We start from the raw sequence: 23722 nt of genomic DNA on the forward strand, positions 1-23722 counted from the left end.
AGGGCGCCAGTCTTCTTTATCCGTATGCAAGCATTCAGTGGTTCCCGGAGCAATGGGGGGGAGGAGTGAAGGTTCAAGGTCTCAATGTCTGGAGTTACCACTGTCTAGAACCATTATATCAATTTCTCCAAGAACCATCTCATAATTTAAAGAGTGACACGGCTGAGAGAGATATTTAGGAAGACATCTCCAGGCAGAGAACCTGAATTTAAATCATTCTCCAAACACTGTTAGATTCTGTCCTTTTTTAAAATGGTGTTATTTAACCTGAAGGTACACAAAGATTAATCAATTACCTGTATTATGTTACTATGAAATATCAACTCTACTGCCTACAATAAAGAACTGATAATTAGTTTTGTAACATTAAGATAAAGGCATTTGTAAACACAGGATCTTTCTTGCACTTATGACTAATCCATTATAAACAAATGCCCATCTTAAAAACAGCTCCAGAGTGAGTGCAGTTACACTGCGTGCAGAAAAGGAAGTACACGGAGCTCACTGGCTATGCTCCAGCAAATGGAGGAAAAGTAAAACTGATTCTATACTGGAGGTCTACATAAATAAATAAATAAATCCTATCCTTATCTTTCCCCCTGTATATATGCTTGGATTACTTGCACAAATAATGGGATGGTCCACTTCACTCACTTCAGTGGGATGGACTCTTTAGAAAAAGACTGAAAAACGATTTGATAATCAACTCCCAAATTTTATGCTTATTTTTTCTACTTCCATCAATTTTCTGACAAAATCTTTTTTAGTAAATTGAGCAACTGAAGACTCGAGTGAAGCCTCAAAGGTCTTGAAGAACTCTGGCAAGTCACATATATCCCATGTTGCTTTTGGTTTCCCACCTCTTCTTTGCTTCAAATCTAAAATGAAGAACATGAAAATCTCGATTCATTTCTAAATACTTTACTGAAGTAACCTGTTTACTAAGTGCCAAAGTAAAATAAACTTAAAAAAGTTTTCGCACACTCCATCAATTACAAAATAAATATCAAATAGGATGAAAACATGCCTCTATATTTATAATCTGATAAACATGCAGCAAAGATCCAAAGAATAAAATGAATAACATTATGCACAAACTGGATTCACAAAATGTATCACAGGATTTCTGTAATTGCTATGAAGTTTGTAGAATCACTAATTTTAAAAAAATTCTTAAAACTCACCCCCAGGCAAGTTTCTTCTTTTTTCGTGCAACCTGTGAATTTTCAGCCTCCTTTTTGGCTTTCACGAAGTTGTGGCAGGCAATAGCTTTGGCAATTTTTACACCAAGCTAAGAATTACAAACGAGAAAAAGTGAAAATAAATATTCTAGCTGATACAAGAATTACAATGATACAGATACTTGAGAATTTGTGGGTAAGAAAGCCAGGTCAACCTTACTTTACACGTGCAAAGAATGGAAATTCTTAATGCTTAGGCCTCTGAAACCGCCAAAGTACCACCACAAATGCAAAGATGCAGTCCCTTTTCTCCTCTGCTCCCTCAGCCAGCCCTTTACCCTAGCTATGCAAGTCTCCCGGATGGAGCTCCTTCCCACACCAAGGCCCCTTGAGGGCCCACCAGGCCTGTGGATGAAGATCTTGAAGCGCTTTCAGCATTTCAGTAGGACAGACAGGAATTTACCCTGATAAGGTGGAGCAGGCTGACAGAGACATCCAGTGTCTTTGCTTTGGGCTAGAATTATAGCAACTCGGTATGGGCGCATCCGTTATCTCACACTGATCAGAAGCTCGGATTGGCAGTCATAGATGTGATTAATAAAACACGGGAAAGCTAATTACTACTTGATAAACACACTTTGTGTGATGGGCAATCGCTTTGCACTCACTGATAGAAAAAAGAATATAAGGGGTGCCAGGAGGCAAAAAGGCGGGGCCCCAGGACCACAGCGTTCCCTGCCAGCAGCCCCCTTCACCCTCCTTCCACTCATCTGCCCCAGTCCTAAAGGTCCCAGCAGAACAAAGCGTCCTCGCGGCCCCGCCCCCCAAAACTCCTCTAACTCAACCCAACACCATCTTCGTTTTTGTATTTCTCCAGCCCTTCAGCTTCTACGCCACAGCCTACAGTTCCGACAGTGGACTCTCCATGGCCCTCTGGCCGCAGAGCTGTTCCTCAGTGAGTGTCTCCAGGACAGGCATGGGGCTCTTCTGTTTTTAGTGGGCTCCAATTTTAAAAATGCCCGCCTACATGGAAGGCTCAAAAGTATCTGTTAAAACAACAAAGGCTACAAAAACCTCTTCCTGGTGTTTCTTTCCTTTTCTCTCTCTGACCGCAGCCTACTGCGTTTCAGCAGCCGGCAGACTTGTGTACGAGAGGAAAGGGCCCAGAAGCCACTCTCCGGCCACAGTATCACAGCCCAAGGTTTGGGGACCTGCTTGCCGACAGTGAGGCACGGCCGGCAGTTAGGGGCTCACGTGTAAGGAGAGAAGCTGACCTAGGAAAGTGAAGTTTGGCTTGCCTGCCACTCCTTTCAGCTCACCTTGGAGGACAGCTTCTTTTTAGGATGAAAGAAATAAGCAGTCATCAAGCACTGCCCGGGGTTTACAAACGAGAACAAAAACAGATCTGATTTTTCAGTCCAGGAAAGAATACACATAAAGAAGGTAAGCAGATGGAAACAATGTGACAGTCAAGCCAGTGTGCTGAGGTGGTCGAAACCCAAAGGAAAGCCACTGAAGGAAGGAGGACTTGTGGCTGGGAGCCCACCTGGGACAAGAGACCAAGTCAGAGTCTTCCTGATACCTCAGCCAACACTAGCACCACCACCGTCGTCACCATCTTTTCTCACAAGGAGGACATTCGTGCAACCAATATCATGAGGGCACCAATGCATTATTTTGCCAGGCACTGCTGCGGGTGCTGCAGACACGGCTTTGAACAAGAGGGCTGGGGTGGAGGGAGCTAGGGAGAAGGGGCTGTCAGTTACATCTGATGGCTTCAATCCCTGCCCTGTTCTCTTGGCTCTCTTTTCACTTTCAGTTCTTCACCACGGAACAGTTTATTTAAGTCAACTAAGAAAAGGCTAAGAATCAAAGGGCTGTAGCTTCCTCATCGAAGGAGAAAACAAAGCTCAGAAGAATGCTGTGGCATCATTCATCATGAAGATGGATTTCCTATCGACTAAAAGCCATCCGTTTGTCATAAATGTAAAAAAAATCAAGTTAGTGCCTGTTGGGTTAGGCTAGTCAAAACTGCAGTATCCGACAAATCTCCAAATCTCACTGGTTGAACTTTTATTTCTGTTTCACTTCACGTCAGCTGTGGACTGGCCAGGCTCTCCATCTGGTGCTGCCAGCATCTCAACACACGGCTTTCAAGTCTCAGTGGCAGAGAAGAGCTGGCTGGAGGGGCTCATACTGGCTCTTCGGTGCTTTAGTCCAGAAGCGCACACAGCATCTCTGCTCACAGCCCTCTGGTCAGAGTACAATTCCACCTGGCGAAGGGGTGCTGGGGGACGCGAGGGGAGTAGGAAGCGCACCTAAGGAGCTGCCTACTATCAGGACACACAGCTCGCCTTCAGTTTAAGAGGTACGCCGGGTCTCCCCACATTTGCGCAGGATAGCCTCCTTCTCTGTCTCCCACCTCCAAAAGGTAAAACACGGAATTCCGTATTTGTCTAATTATATTCCTATTTATTAGACAGCAAATACAAATCTCATATACAATAGCTTTGCTGAGATCACCCCACCTCAGCTAGTTTATCTTCTATTTAAAGTGAGCCTATACTTTTGAGTATGAAACAAAAATGACCTGAAGTATACAGCTGCTATGTACCATTAACCGTGAGACAAAATTATTTCTTGAAACTGTTGTAAATTATGGTGCAGCTTATATCTTTAACTTACTGAAATTTCCCAACATGGGTTTTCTGGATTCGGAGTAGACAAACCAAAGACCATCTCAGTATGTCTGGACCCTGACTGTGGTCATTTGATTCACGTGAACTCCTTTCAGCATAGTCACAAACTCTTAGAAGGGAGAATTTCTAGCAACATGAAGGCCAAACCCAGCACAATCAGCATCGCAGATAAGACTGAGAGCACACGCACCACGTAAGACGCGGAATAAACTTCTTACAAATACTTCATGACAGCGTAAGAAACATGTATTTACATGGGAGGGCTCCATCGATTTGCAGACTGAACAGCGTAAGCGATAGGTACGTAGGCAATACTTTCCAACAGACTTGTTTGTAGGAAAGTCTGTTTTCTAACTGTATTTTGCCTGGGGTTAGGTTCAATGAAATGTTCTTTAACTGATAAACATTAAACAAGCCTGGTCTATGTATTTAACTGAAAGGATCTTTTAGCTTGTAAGGATGATGAAAAGTCCTATCAAGGCTGGGGCCTTTGCATGCTTAAGATGAATGTGTTTTACTTACTCCCAAGGAGAAAAGAAAAAGAACGGAAATATTTGGAAATCTGAAAGGATCATAAGATCTTCTATAGAAAAGACAGTTGAGAAGAAACATGTTTTCCCAGGCAAGAAGACTAAGCCAAGCTCCAGAAGAAAAAGAATACCACGCTATGTTTCAATATTACAAACAAACAGAATAGGTCCCCAAGAATCCCCCTTTCGCTTCTCTAAAAAGAAAAAAAGCATCTTCGGGCCCAATGTAAACATCACAAAAGCCTGGTCAATGGTTTTTATATTAAAAAACGGCTTCGGGTCATCAGATAACTAGAGCAACACCATGTGGGAAGAAATTTTTTTCAAGAATAAAAATATATACAGAATTTCTTCTGTGTGTCGTCAAAGTATCAGCATTTTCCATATAGAACATCCAATATTTTGCTGCATTTTAATTAAGGTGTCTAAACATTATCACAAAGAACTGCAAATTGGTCAGAGCAAGCGGTAAGGAAAATTAAGCTCTAAAGGCTTTTTATCACCATATTTCAGGAACCAAGGGTGTAAAATGTTCTAATTTGGGATATATTAAAAGCCATAAAAGGTCTTTCAGAAAGATTAATGGTACTTTGCTTGGATTTCAGATAAGGGCTTTAGCTGGTTGGGAAAGCAGGGCCCCGGCTGGACCCTTGAGGCGTTCATCTCTACAGCCACTTGGAAGATTTGTAAAAGCGTCTGCATAACCTCAAGCAAATGCACGGCGACACTTTTTTAATTCCTTTCAATTTTACAGGTTGAGCATGTGTAAATCATATTGGGTTGTAAAACAGATATAATGGCACATCGTGTAACATAGTCAAGATTTTTAAAAGACAAACTTGCAAAATAAAGTTAGTTTTTCTCGCTAAACCTTGCCCTGCTAAAGTTTGCTGATAATCATTTAAAGAATCTGATTCAAACAGCTTCATCTAGCATCACTGTAAACTTCTTATCCATTTCATAAAATATTTTACTCATCTTCAAATTACTAGCTTGTAACAGATTTATGAAGTTTCCCTCCCTTTTACACACTTTCAAGGCACTTATTTAAAAATACCAATTATCATACTTTAACTTTGGAATAATAGGTCTCTATGAAAAATATTTATGCCATTCTCTTTTGTTCTTTAATTAAATGAAAACAGATGTTTTCTGAAGTAAAGCGGAACCATTACTGGAGTACTTAAAGTGTTAAGGTCTTTAATTTTTATATCAGTTTGGTCGACAATTCCTGATTGTCTTTACTCAAGCTCAACATTAATGTCAAGCAAGTTACCTAGGAGACGAAAGAGATCAAAGAGACAAAAACCCCTCCAACGTCTGATTAATCAAGCCTGCAAACAGCTTATTTCTTTTCGCCTGCATGCAAGTATGAAAATGAGATTCTGGGAGCCGAACATTGTGCAGATTTGTTCATTCTTATCAGAACAAAGCCAGCGGCAGCTTATTTCATGGATCATTGGCACTGTCATCAGTGCTACACAGAACGCTGACAGCTCCTCATTTTGAGGCTTGAACAAAATTAGCAAAAAGTCGGCACAAATTAGCCTCTCATCTTTTTGGTAATATGACATTATTCATTTACTTTTTATCCAATTTTTAATTTTTTCCTTGTCAGCTATCCCTTTCTAGTGTCTCTTGCATGGCATCATAAAATGCCTTCTTAAAAACAAGCAGAGAAATAGCCAAAGTTGAAATAACATGCAAAGTTCAAACAGCAAAGAAGAAAAAGCACTTCCAAGGACCAATGATGCTTTATTTTTTTCTTTTTAATAACTTTCAAAACTTTGCAAAATTACTGATGAACAGCTCAGAATACCATGAAGTTAAGTTTTATGAAATCGGTAATATATTTCAATAAACAATATGACGTGGCTAATGTGTTTTATTCAAACCACAGGTTAACATGGCAGGTGCTGCAGTGAATTCAGGATGTCTTCAGTGGGACTGGTACATTTCCACGGACATACCTGAGATGCCGAAGCTCTGAGGACAGCAAATAAGCTACGGCATGTCCAGTCATTTAAATACTGACTTTAAATCAAGTCTTCTTCCCTCTGTTAGAAAGAACAGCCTAATTTCACTGTCACCTTAAAACGTGCATGCACAGGTTTCCATGTTTGTGTACTACGTATATCTATGTTGTGTGCACAACTGCACAAACACGTTATTTAACACCTATTTAACTACAAATCAGTTAAAGCCAAATGGTTTTTACTTCAAGGCATAACCCAACAAACCCTGTTTTTAAAATATAAGATATATTTGTATAGACACATTACATATATTGTATATTTACATGTATAAATATGTATGATTCACCTTTCCTCAACTCTGATTTCATAGTGAAATAGTTTATGTAACACCTGGTTTAATGATGACTATTAAGGCTTCAAATTATATGTAGATTACAGTATTCCAAAGGGGGGAGAAAAGACGTTATACTGTTGAAATTACTCCTGGATAGAGGCATTTATAATCAAGCAACTTATTCCATTCATAAGGGAAAAAAATTAACCATAAGCTGTTAGATGCTTTACACAGTCCCCATCAGAAAGACAGTTTTTCTTTTTTTTAAAGAACTGTAGTACTGTTTTCAGCAATTTCTTTATCTCTGTTCTTCTAAGTAAGAAAGCTTATTAACAAGCTTTGAACTTAAAATCACATTTACAATAATGTGCCATCAACAGTTTTATAAGCTAATTAGAAAAAGATTAATTAATGACTGGCTGCTAATAAAATGGCAATCATGAAGAAAGAAACCAAGGGTGCTAAGCTTCAACTACCACCAATTAAGAGCTAATTACAAACAAATTATATATGTGTTTTGCTGTGGGCTTTAATTTACTAAAATGGTTTTAATTAAAAGAGAAAACATGCTGATTAATTGAACTGCAGAAAAAATCTACAGTATAAACTGTGCTTTGTCTGTCTCTTTAATTAGACTTGTAACATCTGAAATCTTTTTTTAAGGTTTGTTAAAAGCACCATAAACATAATTAAAAGAGAGCATAAGGAACACCACTCTAGGTGATCACCCAATCATTCCCCAAAGGTTGAAAGAAAACGTCCTCAGTGCAATGAGATCTAAAAAGCACACCTAAAAGCCTGAGAGGAAACCCCATCACTCAGTACCATTTTTATTTTTCTCATATTAAAATGCTCCAACTTCAAGGATGTACACCATTTTTTATAGCAAAGAACGTATCTTTCGGCTTCACGTAAAGGAATTCAACTAGGCCTTCCCTCACCTGGACAGGCAGAGCTTATTTTCCATACATTGTGCTACCTGTTCATCTATATGAAATAACTGAATTACTTTTAAGAACTAAGGAGAACAAGGCTTCAAAGAATTAAAATCACCATTGAAAAGCCCCCCGGACTATGCACAGACTACAAAATGACACAAAGAGGAACGTTTAAATTAAAAAACCACTGAGAAATGACCAAAGTTAATGAAAGTGAGTCATTTCTACATGATCCTTAACGGAGGCACACACCCCTCCCTCCATGGCAGGCAGCCTCCCCAGGTGGCTGATCACCGCCGACCAGCAAGAGCCTGTTCAGTGAGGACTTCTTTGCCCCAGTGTCCCAGATTCGCTCCCAGAGCTAATCAGTGAAATATACTGCAAAGAAAATGGTCCTACACTCTCCTGTCTAATGGAAAGACCAAAAGAAAGTAAAAGTAAGGGGTGGGAGGTAGGGGAGTAAAATTTCAAAGAGGGACATAAAATAAATTTTGCCAGACAGTTGGCAGGCATTAGATGACTCTGAAACAATGTATTCTTCATACACACCCCTGGAATTCACAACACAGGAAATCTCCTTTCTGTAAAATCAAGATGTTAAATGGAGATATTCAATTTTAAATTCTTACTGTGTACCAACAGGTACCACTTAATGTATTTGTGCTTTGTTTACCCTATCTTCAGTGGCTAGAAATCGTAATAATTAAGAAAACAGAAAGCACCTGCTGGCCTTCTTAGAGTCACAGGTTCTAGTGATCAATTCTGGTAACAGCTAACTGGAATATATGTTCAGCTTCATATCTGAACAATAGCCTTACCTCTGGAATCATGGTTGTTAAGAGAGTTCTAAAAGTAGTCACAAAAACAGGAAGAAAATAATTTTGCCCTCTGGATTAGAGAATCAAGAGTTTAGAACCACAAGACCTTCTTCACTATAATATCCATCAACTCAGCTCTTTTTTTTTTTTTTTAATGTGATGCAAGCAAACAACTTTCCTAAAATATCAGAGCTCTGGAAACAGCACTGATGAGAAGCAACTTCAAACTTAACCAGGTTTGGCAGCATCTCTATCTCAAAAATTGAAACAAATGTGTCAGTTCTGAACTCTGGATATGCAAATGCTCCAGGTACTTTGATAGCTACATCTGTCAAAACTGTTCTATTAGGGGAAGTTATGTTGGGGGGAGGCGGGTGAACTGAAGCTCTTATTCCATCAAGACAATGCAGTGTGTACATCGACATGAAATTAATAATCAAAATCAAAGGGTGAATTACAGCCAGAATCCTCTCAAGGAAACTATAGCCCAACAATGAATTGTAATGGAAAAATTCTGAGTGCCAGAACAGGTGCTGTAGCATAGGAAATATTTCTGAGAAATAGTTCTTCCTACACATTAACATAAAATACAAAAACTAATGCCTCAAATGTGTATATATACCCCTCTCCAACAAGAACGCCTTAAGATTTTTCTAGGAAATGGCTCTAAAAATAGAACTTCACCAACAAATTACTAATCTGCCCCAAATTTAGAGAGTATTTAATGTATTTAGCTAGGAAAGAATACAACTCAATCAATTCAAACATTGGTTTTTTAAAAAGACCATTCCTACCTTGCCCTATTTAAATATTAACAAACTATTACTATTTCAACACTATTAACTTCACCTATGTTTTGGAATCCAAAAATCTAAGTAGCCTATTTAAGAAATTTAATAAAGCTAAAATTAGATCTTCAGTTTAATTCATACTGCCAGTGAAATATTTATCATTACCTATAAGAAGAACACTATCAAAGTGAGACACTGTTTTTTATCATTTGTACTTGTGACACCTTGGTTAGATTCTAAATAAATACTGTGTTTAATAGTACAAAAGGCTGAAGTTATAAGTTGGTGCAAAAAGCTTTAAGATATGAAACATTTTATATCATTACTCCAACTGAAGGTTATTGACCTTAGCAAAGACAGCAGATTATAACCAAAATATTTCAGATATGAATATTAATACCTTGCAAATTATTTTTTTTAATTACTATAAGTTACATAAAATAGTTGTAACATTACAACATAAAGTATGTACTGATGTTTTCAAGGAATTAAGTTTAGCTGGTGCTGTCAAAGATCATCCTATTTGAATCACTTACAGAAAAGGTAACCTTCAGGGGCATGAGCTATATACAAAGCTCAAACAAAATTCACTGGCAGCCTCTCCTCCCCACTCATTTTTGCCCTAACATGGCACAGCTATAATTGAAAGCAATATATTTTCTAGTTAATGTAGGTGTGACTCATTCAATGGTAGAAATTCACTGTCTGCTGCCAAACCAAGTTGGTTTTTATGTACAGCAGCCTAACATGAAGATGCCTAGAGACAAAGTCTGTTTTCAAAATGTGAGATTCAACTGAAATGCCGCTTACTTTATTAAATCTAGGCTTAGCACTTCATTTTAAATACTTGTGTCTACAAATTGGTATGATCTGGACTGTAACAAAGTGTGTCAGAAAAGATAAGAACCAAAGGATGGCATTTTTGAGGATCACTATCAATAAATGGAATGTTCTTCCAGTTCAGGCCTGAGGTTAAGAAGCTATAAATGTGCTCAAACGTGTGTGTGAATGTGCATGTGTATGTATACATACATATATAGTCATTTTTTAAGAGCTTTTTTTTTTCAAATTAGAACATTTTCATCGGTATGACACAAACCCAAGTGTATTTTTCCACTTTTATCTCTCCTCCAAGATTGTTAACAACAAAGAAGGATTTAATCGATAGGATGGACTTTCCCAAAGCAACCACATTACTACATGGCAAAGCCAAATTTGACAGCACAATCTCGGTTTCCAACATGTGAACTTAAGCCATCCCCCACGCCAGATTACACCCATCTTTAATGTCATCATTAACCTAAGGGTATGTGATTCTGGAAAAACACGTGCTTGCTGTGTCATGCTAGTGCACTGACGGCTTTATTTTGACATACCAGTTTATTTTGTTTTGTTCTGTTCTGAGGAACCGTTTTCGAGGCCCATTCTCAGACATGGCTTCTACTTTTGGCTTCACTCTTCCCAATACTGATACTGCCCTGTTGGTTTCACAGGCTTACAAATGTTAAACATCAAAAATTAGTTTCACTTATTACAGTTGGAAAAGGCTTTAAGAACTCTTGAGATCTGTGCCTCTGAGCAAAGGCTTTATCAGCACATCCCACTCACTGCTTCTTGAAAAAAGAAAACGGTACTGATTCAAAACCAGTATACCTGATTTCCAAAAGGACACCCACCATGCATATACACCTTTAATTCATAAAGGGTTTCTGCCCCAAACTTACGATTACTTACTTCTCAAAATCTCGTCTTTCATATCCACAGTGATTGGCACAATGGAGATAAACACGAAAAACTTAAACCTCAAACTAAACTATTTATTCAAGAATTACGTCTCGATTACTTTAGTTATTCTTCCATAGGTGTTTAATTAACATGTAATCAGTATCTCTCCAGTGTCTGTGGCCAGTAAACACTTTCCAGATGTCTTTCCACTTATACAAGGAAAAGAGGAGGGCCCCGATAACTCTTTTTCCTTTTAACCAGAAGTCGTTAACCCCACACTAGATAAATTTTCTTTCACTAGAACAAAGCATTATGCTGGTATGGAAGTAAAAAGAACTCCTGAGAAAATACTTACTATCTTTACAAATGCTGAAAATGGGGTATATTTTTAAAGCAATCTCATCTGTCATAAAGCGTGACAGGAAAGAATAACCTAAATGGGTATTATTATTTATATAAATGTTATTGTTACTATTATATTATATATTATCATATAATATTATTATAATTATTTATTACTATTATTAAAATGGAAAATACCTAGTCAGTAGTATGCAATTCCCATTTCAAAAATAGCAGTATGACAAATAAAAACACAGAAACAGAAATTCAATACCCTCAAAGGAAACACACAGGTCTGAGGCCTCAGAGGCTCTACCTCTGCTCTCTCTGACACGCAGCCTCCTGCTCACAGGTGACCACTGATGAGACAGACAAGGAGGGACTGAACAAGCAACCCTGGTGGACACGAGGGCCCACGACCCCAGCCCTCCCAGCATACCTTAGGGAAAATATACCCATCACAGAGGGAAACTATATGCCAACTGTCCAGGTTACTGGGAGACTTAACATAGATACATAAGAGATTCTAGAATCCAGTATCTCACTGAAGACAAATTTTAGATATGAGTTGCCAGGTAAAGATGAGAAGTACACTCAAATGTTTTCAAGATCTTAATTATAATAGTAATTGTCTCAAGCTGGAAAACAATCAGCAATGACTGCTAAAATTAGTAGGTAAAGAATAGTGAGAAAAAGAATATTCACAGAGTCTCAAATCATCTCTCACCTCTCTGCGAGATACTTATTAATTTACACAGGGAAGAATGATGTTAGAATAAACCTGGAGACACCACCTTAAGCAAATAATCAAAGGAACATCATCAATAAAGTAGACAAATAGATGCCACATGCATTCTGATATCCTGCACTGAGGATACTTCTGTGATTTTCCCACCAATACATGCACGACATGAATCTAATCATGAGGAAGCGCCAAAGCAAACTTGACAGACATCCTACAAAACCATCAGCTACTCTTCAAAACTACTGCGGTCCTGAGGAACACAGACAGACGGAGGAAACATTCCAGATTAAAGACTAAAAAGACAACAACAAAACTCAGCGTCCAAGACCGGAAAAAAGAAAAATTTTCTTTTATTATAAAGGCGATCACTGACATATTTGGCAAATCTAAATAAGGCACACATAAATCAGAAAAGAATGATCAAGCAAATGTTGACTGTTAACATTTCAGGTATCTGAGTGAAGGGCAAACAGAAACTGTTTTACAAATTTTGCAACTTTCTCCCAGAGGGTGCAAGTGAGAATCTTCTGGATGCCTTGGTACTTGGGAAAAGAATATTCAATATACCTATTAGCTTTATACTACAGACTTTAGGTTAAAAAAAAGGCTGAGACTTCTTTAGAGCTGAGGGAACTATTTAGAATATGCAGTAAGAAAGCATTCTGGGGAGAAAGGGTTAGGAACACGCAGAGAGATGTGACCCCAGAACACGCAGCCGCCCTCAGGGAGAGTTAAACTGAGTTAAAGATGAAAATGGAAAAAGAAAGCTAGCCTTTTCAGCACAACTGGCAGACAGAGCTCTGAACTAGATCAAATCTAGAGGCTGAAGATCAACCGTGGGTTATTTCCAGCATTAAGATTTATATAAGAATAATTTATTATCATTAAAGACAAAAATAAAACCCAGTATTTCAAAATAAGTGGGAGATTAAGAGGGAAGAAAATGGACAGAAAAGAAAATCTTAGATCAAATATTTGAACACTGCACTTACTCGTGATCATGCAAAGAACGTACACTCATTTCAGAAGATCTGAAAGCGCAGCAGAGCATCATGGTGGGGCCGACTTACCTCACGAGTAGCTAGCTGGTTGCTGAGTTCCTCGGCCTTCTCAATGTTCCACTCTTCCACAGCTTGGTCTATCCTCTTTTCAAGTCCCGACTAGAAAGAAAAGAAATCTCAAACTCAGAGGCAGGAAAGAAAGGCAAACCCTTGCTAGCAAAGACTATGTCACAGGACCACACCAAACACATTATGTACTTAGACTACTGCGTTCTCACAACGACCACCACTCCTATTTACTGATAAGAAAGTGAATCAGCAATATTAAATGACTTAGCCAGGGTCAGATTAATTGAATTAAGAAGGAGGAGATGCAAATCCACATTTCTGTGATTCTAACGACTATACTTTCCCTTGATAACAATGTTAATAATAGTAAGTTAGAAATTATGGCATACTTATTATATAGCACATCCTTTCTCACTATAAGAAAGCTCATTTAATCCATGTAACAATTTGATGAAATAAAACTGTTATCCTGTTTTGAACACAAAGAAACAGAAGCTTGGACTCATCAATTTATCCAAGTCAAAGTCTGTTAAGTGTTAAGCCATCACATGAATCTATTAACAGATTTGCCCAGAGCCCATATTCTAAACCACCCTTTTCCTCTGCCTTTCTCTACTGCCCATACTTTCATTCACCAGCCCCGCCTAGTCTCTATGGGTACTAAGTTGGATATTAAACACAGGAGGAAAGTTATATTTTACTTTCCTATGGAAATGCTATTTATTAGCTGAAGCTACTTCATGAAGTTATAATTAAAATGTTCATGGGATTACCAACAGACTAGGTAGGATATATCCTATCCTATGAAAAGATACTTGTTAGACTTAAATAACTGAGTTTTAGTTTGTAGAAATAATTACCAAAGAAAATACAAATTTTTTAAAGAGATAGTCTAATATATGTTTCTTAGAAGAAAAGTTTATCCCAATGGCTTATCTAGTGTATCTTCCTCATTTTTGGTTAATAGACTTCTCCCTACTTAACCTAATAAAAGAAGTCCAAGCAATGTCTCTTCCATCAGAGTACTGCTTGATTTTAAGAGAAACTTCACTCCCATGGAGCCTTTGTTGAAACAAGACTTTAAGAATGCCCACGCACAATGTGCCTAAAAAGATTACAGAAGCAAAGACCCAGGAGGCTATCACTGATGACATCTGTGTTAAGTGAAGACTGTTCCTTCTCACAATCCTTCACCCCACCCAGGCCTGGGGGACGATGTGGTTTTTCCCTCGCTCTGGACTGGAGCTTCAGAGTGTCATTCAGTAGCCTCTCAGAGGCTCTGAGCCCAGGCCATGCTGCTCGACTGTCCTTTTTCCACCCTGGTCTTGTGATCATCCACCAGTCTCCAGAAATTTCTCTTTTTTGTATTGCTGCAGAATTCCTCTCTTGATGATCCAAACAACATCCTTGGACTCACTCTTCCAACATCCTTCATCTTCAGGGGCCACTAAATAACAGCCCCCACCCCCACCCCAAACCTACACTCAAAGCCAGGGACTCTACAAGTGTGGTCTATGTTCCAGGTCAAGTCTGCAAATGATGCCAGTCTGTGAACTGAGCTTGTGCCAGAATGCAAATCAACTACATGACTATGTATAGGTTTGCCTAGGTGATTTTTTATTAGAAGAGGATGGGTAAGGGATGATGAGGACAATCAGACTTCTTCAAAGAAAGAAGGCGTATACAGACTTCTTCAAAGAAAGAAGGCGTATACTGGGTTACACTCAGGCACAGTTCATTATCTCCCGAAACCTTTGAATACTCTTGCTCTAGGCCACATAAGAGCTTCACAATCTAGAATTCTCTCCAAACACAAGATTCTGCCTTTCCACTTACCTCAAGTCCTCAGAGAAAGTGAACCTGTCGGGGCTTCATTTGGACCCCATACTCTAGCACCATCATATTTATTCTCACAGTCCTTCAGCCCCTTCCTGAGTCTCCCCTCCTCCCTTCGGGCCTGCAACTCATGAATAACTTTTCAAACTAGACTCTAAGCCTGAAGTTCTCAAAGTTCGAGTCTGAACCAGCAGCATCGGCACTATTTGAGAACTTGTTAAAAATTCAAATTTGAATCAGAAAACTCTGGGGGTGAGGCCTAGAAATCCATCAACTTAACTCCCTTTGGTTACCATGGAGACACAGCTTACAGTGAAAGTCCCCAAAATGGAAAACAAGAACATTCCCCTTTTCTGGAAACATATGAACTGCTGAGCTGATTGGTGTAATTTTCACTGAAAAATAAATGAGCTAAAATTACAAATCTCTCTACTATCGACGAACTCCCATTCCCCGAGCCATTCCAACCAGCCTCTAATATAGTGGGAAGAGCACTGGGCCAGAAGTCAGAGAAGGTGATCACAGCACCAGGCAAAGGAGGTACTTAACCCATAAGCTTCAGTTTCCTTAGAGAAAATCAGAGAATCGGCATGGACGACCAAAATTCTCCCCTAGAAATAAAATTCTAGAATTCCCCTTACATGTTCAACTTTGTTTTTAGCTCTTTTAGAAGTTTTTTTTTTAATATCAATAAAAGTTTCACTAGATATGACTTTGCTTTCTTCTCCCCCTTTTCTCCTTTCTTTTTTCTTTTTAAGCAATTTATTTAAGTAAAATATAATAGCTCCTTTTGGCTTTGAAAAATTTCTGCTTCCATACACACACCCAGACTCTGCTTCTATAAGAAGATAGTAACATTCCAAATATTTTTAAAATGCTTAAATAATAATAATAATAACCCTGAGGTTAAACATTTCTATCACCTTAAGACCAAAAGCTAACAACAGTTTACAAAGAACACAGTTGCTGAGGTCAAACCTGGATTCAAATTCCAGCTCCTCTACCTACTGGCCAAGAAACCCTGAGTTTTGTTTCCAAACCTCTACAGGCTGCAGTTCTCTCACCTGTAAAATGAGAATACTACCACATTCTTTGCAGAGCTACAGTAAAGGCAAAGAATACCTAGCAAAGTTTTAGAACATAGTAGTCACTCAATAAATAAGGTATTCACATTATATCTATCAGGATACCATTAAAACAAAGAGAAGGTCTATGTAACTACAGACTTCGTTACAATTAGTCAAGGGCTCAGACACAGTGTAAGACCCAAAATTTCAACTTTGAGTCAGTCAGTCATCTCACGAACTAAGATTTGAGTAGTAATGCTTTCTACAGGTCGTAAGTTGGACCCCAGAGTAACCTTTACCGGAAATATCTAGGGCATCTTTCACACCACAGGAGTGGCAGGAGGCACAGAAGCACTGCTGATCCTCTGCAAGGCCTCAGTCCGTCCGTCAGTCAGTTCAGTCACTCAGTCATGTCCGACTCTTTGTGACCCCATGGACTGCAGCACGCCAGGCCTCCCTGTCCATCACCAACTCACAGAGTTTACTCAAACTCGTGTCCACTGAGTCGGTGATGCCATCCAACCATCTCTGTCGTCCCCTTCTCCTCCCGCCTTCAATCTTTCCCAGCATCAGGGTCTTTTCAAATCAATCAGCTCTTTGCATCAGGTGGCCAAAGTATAGGAATTTCAAATTCAGTTGAAACATCAGTCCTTCCAATGAATATTAGAACTGATGGGGACAGGACTGATGATAAGGCCTCAGTATGCTCCTAAGATACCTCTGGCAGGACTCAGAATTTAGCTTAAGATATATCTCAGTACAAACTTACTGATGGCAATTTGGTCACAGGTGGAAAATTATCTAAGGCCAGTATCTGACAGGTTCCCATGAGGCAATAAGTGACCGCTAACTAACAGTTTTGTTGCAGATGTCAAGGCAGTAGTACTGTAAGTATCTAAGAAACTTATGAGTACTAGGCTTAACATTAAGGATTAATCATATGTATGTGTGTAGTAAAATCTCTTTTAATATACCAATTAAAACTGTTTAGGTCAAACTGTAACATAATGCATTTCTACAGACATTTTGCTACTGAATATTCAATCAGATAATACATTCAACTTTTAAACAATACAAATGAACTGTTCACTCAAGTCTGCTGTTCTATGATCAGATCTAAATATCTAGGGAAAAAATTAGGTAATCTCTCCATAAACGAGGAAGGAAAAAAAGAATTAAGTGTTGTTACTTTTACATATAAATCACACCCACTTAAACGACTTGAATCAAGTCAGAAAGACCCCCAGGAGAAGGAAATGGCAACCCGTACACCAGTCTTCTTGCCTGGAAAATCCCATGGACAAAGAAGCCTGGTGGGTTACAGTCCATGGGGTCGCAAAAAAAAAAAAAAGATGGACACAACTTAGCAAATAAACAACAAAGTAAAACTAAGTTGGACTATTACTTCAGAAGAATCTAGATTTGGGACCATTTTCCTTTTCAACCTGCTCTGTTTTCTTAGACAAATCATGCTGGGCTTCAGTTGCTTCATCTGTATTAAGAGAATAATAGCTGGTGGGTATTAACTCACCAACAGGGATCACATAAAGACCAAGAGAGAAAACTCGGTACCTGATACCAAGGGAACATCGGGTACCTCTACATTCCCATCACCAGCCACCCGACTCCCTCCCACTCCAGGCAGCCAGCCTGTCATCTGTGTACCTGATCTCCATGTGAGAGCCTCGTAAGAAAAAGTATTCTTCTAAAAAAACAAGTTTGAAAATAGCCACACAGTACAATAGCAGCTTCCTCTCATAAACAAAAATTATCAAAGACCTTGTGCAGTTACTCTATAAATTATTAAATGTACCTTTGGTTTTTCTTGCCAAAAAGTACCCATTAAGTAGACATAAAACTACTCCCAAATATGATGGCTGACTAATCAAATTGATGCAACTGAAGAATACTTAAGGCATTTATAATGAAATTAATGAGTAAAATTTATTCTAAAGAAATTCCCAAATAGATTCAACATTAACTATGTTATGATTATAGAAGTTTTTTAAGACCCAGAACTACTGCCAGAAACACAATTATAGCTGTATTTAATACAAGAACACTTTAAAACAGCTCTATATATTAGGAAGATTATATTTTAAAATACAGGCCTCTCTGCATTGCCAGGGACGCAGGTGACAGCAGTGTTATAAATGCACATCCTTGGTTGAGCAAGTTTCAATAATCTGGCAGTGTTCCAAAAAAAAGAGGGGGGAAGAAAAGAATAAAAAAGATGGATCACACAATAGACTTAAAAAGTTCGTCTTGTTTTACCATTCTTGAGAGTTGAGTGACTGAGTGAAAAGGAGACTAAAAGGGTTGAGAAGTAAAATAATAGAGCAGAAATCCATGCTGGTTTTGTCCAAACTGCATCACGGATTTTCATGATCCTCTCTAGATTTCTCCGGCAGTGGCTATTTTCTGGTGGACTGACATTTATTCTTAGCCTTTATCTTGATGGCTCCAATGTGGACATCTTTTACTATCTATTTACTCTGTTGGCTTCACAGTAGAGACTCTGGCATGATAGCCCAAGGGGGCATGGAAAACAGTGATCCCAAAGAACAAGGGTGAACCTGCTGGCATGCAATTAAGCTGAACTACCAAGAGAATATGAAATCATCTGGCTTCACCGAATCCTTCCTTTCCTCTTATGCTCACACTTACTAATAGAATAATAAGTGCTGGCAACATCCTGGGCGATACTAGCCTGGCCAGCATCGGTTTCCTTGTTCAGGAGATGCCATGACTTTCTTAGTCAGATGTCACTCATACAGAAGAACACTGCTGTTAAGAAAATCGCATATATATGGAATTTAGAAAGATGCTAACAATAACCCTGTGTACGAGACAGCAAAAGAGACACTGATGTATAGAACAGTCTTATGGACTCTGTGGGAGAGGGAGAGGGTGGGAAGATTTGGGAGAATGGCATTGAAACATGTATAATATCATGTATGAAACGAGTTGCCAGTCCAGGTTCGATGCACGATACTGGATGCTTGGGGCTAGTGCACTGGGACGACCCAGAGGGATGGTATGGGGAGGGAGGAGGGAGGAGGGTTCAGGATGGGGAACACATGTATACCTGTGGCGGATTCATTTTGATATTTGGCAAAACTAATACAATTTGTAAAGTTTAAAAATAAAATAAAATTAAAAAAAAAAAAAGAAAATCCAAACTTCTAAAACAGATCAGTGAGCATACATAAAAGGATTTATAGCAGTCTTCCCTTAAACAGAAATTTCTTTTTAAAATGGAGCTTGACTTATCTTTTTTTTCTAGAATACATCTAATATACAATGTGAAACAGAACACTAGCTCTTAAAATTGAGCTGTACAAAAGTCTTTGCACAAGGAATCCTAGTATCCTTTATTAAAGTTACTCTTCACAAATTCCAAACTTTAGACAAAGGATAACTTAGCCATATCTTGCCAATTATCAAGAAGGTACAATTTCATACACGTAGGGAAATAATACTCTAATACAGATAGGCTGTAAAAAATACTCTCATAATTTCTACGTTTTGAAAAGGCTAAAAGACTGAATTTTATAGCTTTAACTTCACTAAGAAACAATTTAGATATTCTAAAGTAAATACAGGATTCCCTGGTGGCTCAGACGGTAAAGAATCTGCCTGCAATGCAGGAGACCCAGGTTCAATCCCTAGGTCAGGAAGATCCCCTGGAGAAGGGAATGACAACCCTTTCTTGCCTGGAAAATCCCATGGACAGAGGAGCCTAGCAGGCTACAGTCCATGGAGTTGCAAAGAATCAGACATGACTGAGTGACTTACAATATAGTTATGAGAAAACATAACAAATATTATAAACAACTGAAGATCAAAGACCACCTAATTCACAAGCACAGCTTTAAAAGATATTTCCGATGAGAACCAGTATTTCACCATTTCTGGGAATTCCCTGGTGATCCAGAGATTAGGACTCGGCACTTTCACTGCAGGGGCCCAGGTCTGATCCCTGGTTAGGGAACTAAGAGCCTGCGTGCACACAGCGTGCCCGTAAAATATAAAAAAAATTTTTTTTTGAATTAACCATTTTTTCCCTCAAAATAACAATCTAGTCAGCAGTTAGGACTCTAAAGCAGGTGGGCCAGAGATGGCCTGGGGACCACTGCTGTCAGCATGAGCCTCCTACCTCATGCTTTGGAACAGGTTTGCTGCAGTCAAGAGCATCCTCCCCACAAAATCCCTCCTCCCAGCCCACCAGAATCACAGTGGTCAAGAGCACAGCAATCACGTTAAAATGCTTATCAGCCTCTTGGATGGTGAAGCTGGAGAACTGAGAATGGGTTTTAAAGTCTGGGTTTTAGCTTCAGCTCTAACCAGTGATTTCAGTAAGAAATTCAGCATTTCTGTACCTGCTTGAACATTTGGGAAAAGGAGATTGGCTCAACATCTCTAACTAGTTGCAGTACAAGGTGATCCTGGTACCACTTCCCCAGTGTTCCACAGACTAAGTGACAAGAATTCTTGGCAAAGTTCGAATCAATGGTTCACATGTAAAAACTCTGTTGTGTCAGTTCTTTAATGCATGTGCCCTCAGTGAGGCACCCAATTTTAAACCCCAATGATGGGTTTAAAAATCAAGCAGTTTTTCCCAAGAAATACTGATGAACCAGAAAACAGTAACGATCTCTACGTACATAACAATAGTATACAGCAGTGATCCTGTCCGTATATGCAAGACACAATATCCTTGGGCTTTAACCAAGAGGCCTCTGTACCTCCATTCCAGCTCAGAGCTCAATTTCCATGCTCCTGAAGTCTGTCAACATTCTCCTAGATAAATGTGTAAGTTACTCATTCATTCTGCTGCTGCTGCTGCTGCTAAGTCGCTTCAGTCGTGTCCAACTCTGTGCGACCCCATAGATGGCAGCCCACCAGGCTCCGCCATCCCTGGGATTCTGCAGGCAAGAACACTGGAGTGGGTTGCCATTTCCTTCTCCAATGTATGAAAGTGAAAAGTGAAAGTGAAGTCACTCAGTCGTGTCCAACTCTAGCGACCCCATGGACTGCAGCCTACCAGGCTCCTCCGTCCATGGGATTTTCCAGGCAAGAGTACTGGAGTGGGGTGCCACTGCCTTCTCCGACTCATTCATTCTAGCCTCTATCAAATATTAACACCATCTATAGACTGGCAACTGCCAAGCATGCGTCTCGAGACTCAGACTCTCCTCCAAGCTCCTGCCTCATTTTACCAATGGTCTACTCTATTCTCTTACTGATACCACCCATGCCCCGAAATGAACTTTGGATAGGCCTCGCTCTAAATCTTCTCCCCTCCAAAGCTTTCTCGTCGTTGTAATCAATGTGACTATTCACACCACTGCTTAAGTAAAACCCTGCATGGTTCTCTCCCGTCCTCCTAATTCCAATCTCCCCACCACCCCACAAGCGATCCAGAGGTAAATACTGTCCATTCTACTTCTACAGCGCACCTCAGATCCATCCTCTCGTCTACCTTCAGCAGCACCATTCTCACTCAAGCTCCCACCATCTCATGTCTGGCTGAGTCTCTTAACTGTTCTCATCTGCTTTTGCTGCTCCAAGGTCCATCTTCGATGTAAAATGCAATCTTTTCAAACGTAACTGTGATCACCACTCCCTGCACATGAATCCCTTGAATGGTTCTCAACTGCATTGTGATGAAAACCCAGTTCCTTAATGCATCCTTTAAGGTACTGCACAGTTTGGGCCCTGCCTGCCTGCTTCTGCAGTCTTATCTTGGGCCATTTACCCACCTTCCTCCTCACCGACTCCATCCAGCCAGGCTGACCTTCTCACTGCTACTCACATGTCCCATGATGGCTCTTCCTCCCCAGCAGGATCTTTACTCAGGTTATCACCTCTACACTAGTGGGCCTTACATAGATGGTTCCTTGCTGTCCTTCAGTCTTAATGAGACAGGCCTTCCCAGACCACTCAGCTAATGTGGGGCCTCCATATTAATTTCTTCACAATACCCTGTTTCTTTTTTAACAGTTTTAAAAAATGATTTGTAACTATATATTTACTTGTTTATCTAGCATCCTGCACACATTAACTTCTTCACTGAATGAATTAACGAGGAGAAATACCTTAGGCAAGACTAATTAATTATAAACAGTTCCTACTGGCGAACAGAAGATGCACTAACAAAGATCTTACCTTTTCAACTTTTTTCCTTTTAACAGGGGGGTCAAACCTCTCATTGACTCCAAAATACTGGGTAAGCTCCTTCCACTGGGTTTCACTTGAAGATTGTTCACTGTAAAAAGATAGACAATAACTTATGTTTCATACAAAATGTACTCATTATTACATTTACCATTTTTAATTCATTACCACAATTATATTACATCAACTACTTCTTAGGTTTCAGAGGTAATTCAACTATGTGTACAAGTTCTGCAATACTAGGACAGACAGATATTTTAAATTCCACCTACCTATGAGATTCTTCTTCATTCTTCAATTTACCTGAAAAGAATTCACAAAGTGTCAATACCTAAGCATTTGGTTATTTCAAATGATGGTTATTAAAAATTGTTAAGTCCAACTGGTCACAATTTAACACTATTGACAATTAACCTGAATTAAAACACCTTTTCTGGAGCGTTTTCTTTTTTTCTTTTCGGATCTAGAAGCTGAAGTTTTCTGTTCAGAATGCTTTTTATGCAATTCTTGAAATTTCTACATAAAAGCAAAAAAAAGAAAAAAAGAGCAAATATGTTTTGAGGCAAAGTATACATCTGAAAAATAACATGTCAATAAAAACTATATTCTTAACATCTACAAAAATACAAATATAATGAAAGTAGTTTAGTTCTTAAGGTACTCTATTGTCTGAGACTTTTACAACCTGAATGATCTTCATTTATTTCCAAACACGTCAATCTGATAATTTAGGGGTAAAAGTCAATGACTCATAGACTTTGTAACAAAGAGATTAAGACTGAAACTCCTTGTGTACTGTGTTAAGTAAGTTAATCCTACTAAATGTTTTTTTTTTCTTCCTCTTTTTATGAAAAACAAAACAAAAATGAACGCAAGTACCTGAGTGACCAATGAGTTGGCCACAGACCCAGAGAGTAATAAAACCATTCAGAATCAATCTTCCCTACCCGTTACCCACCAAGAACACATACATTCTGACCCTGGCAGAGACACACAGGCACAGACCTCAATAAGAACACATGAGAGAAAACCTACATTCCACATATTTAAGGGAATTCCAGAGGGACACTCTTCATATGCATTTATATTTGCCTCTGCTTCAGTGCTTGGTCCATCTGTAGGAATATCTACCATCTCTGTCTTTTCAAAGGTCCCATCTTCTTTACCCTCTTGTAAGTTAAGTTCAGAGCTCTCTAATGTGGTATCATCGTCAGAATTCAATTCAACATCACTTTCATTTAGGCCAGGAGGTAACAGCCCACTCCACATCTTTTCTGCTCGAGGGAAAAAAAATGAATTAAGATATATAAAGTAGACATGGAATGAATTTTAAGACCATTAAAAGATATACCAAGAATCTAATAATTATATCAATGGTTGGGGAAAAGTCCATTTACACTTTTAAAAAAATTGGTATAAAGCAGAATATACTCTCCATATCAAAATAATTTAAATATTTTGCTTATATAAATTTTTAGAAGTGTAAGGTA

The 23722-nt window shown here is 38.9% G+C and overlaps 1 protein-coding gene across 2 annotated transcripts in view; it reads right to left on the bottom strand.

The window, feature by feature from the left end:
• Positions 1-694: 694 nt before the first annotated feature.
• FAM204A (family with sequence similarity 204 member A) overlaps positions 695-23722 on the bottom strand; it is a 28979-nt gene continuing 5951 nt past the window's right edge. For both annotated transcript variants that reach the window (XM_019952990.2, XM_019952989.2), the window contains exons 2-8: positions 23268-23506; positions 22661-22748; positions 22505-22535; positions 22224-22323; positions 13150-13239; positions 1185-1291; positions 695-878 (exon numbers count right to left, since the gene is read on the bottom strand). In XM_019952990.2, coding sequence (XP_019808549.1) covers positions 827-878; positions 1185-1291; positions 13150-13239; positions 22224-22323; positions 22505-22535; positions 22661-22748; positions 23268-23501 — 702 coding nt within the window. In that variant the 5' untranslated portion in view covers positions 23502-23506 and the 3' untranslated portion in view covers positions 695-826. The remainder of the gene's footprint in view (positions 879-1184; positions 1292-13149; positions 13240-22223; positions 22324-22504; positions 22536-22660; positions 22749-23267; positions 23507-23722) is intronic.

The sequence above is a fragment of the Bos indicus genome, chromosome 26, assembly GCF_029378745.1.
Source record: "Bos indicus isolate NIAB-ARS_2022 breed Sahiwal x Tharparkar chromosome 26, NIAB-ARS_B.indTharparkar_mat_pri_1.0, whole genome shotgun sequence".
NCBI classification, from domain to species: Eukaryota; Metazoa; Chordata; class Mammalia; order Artiodactyla; family Bovidae; genus Bos; species Bos indicus.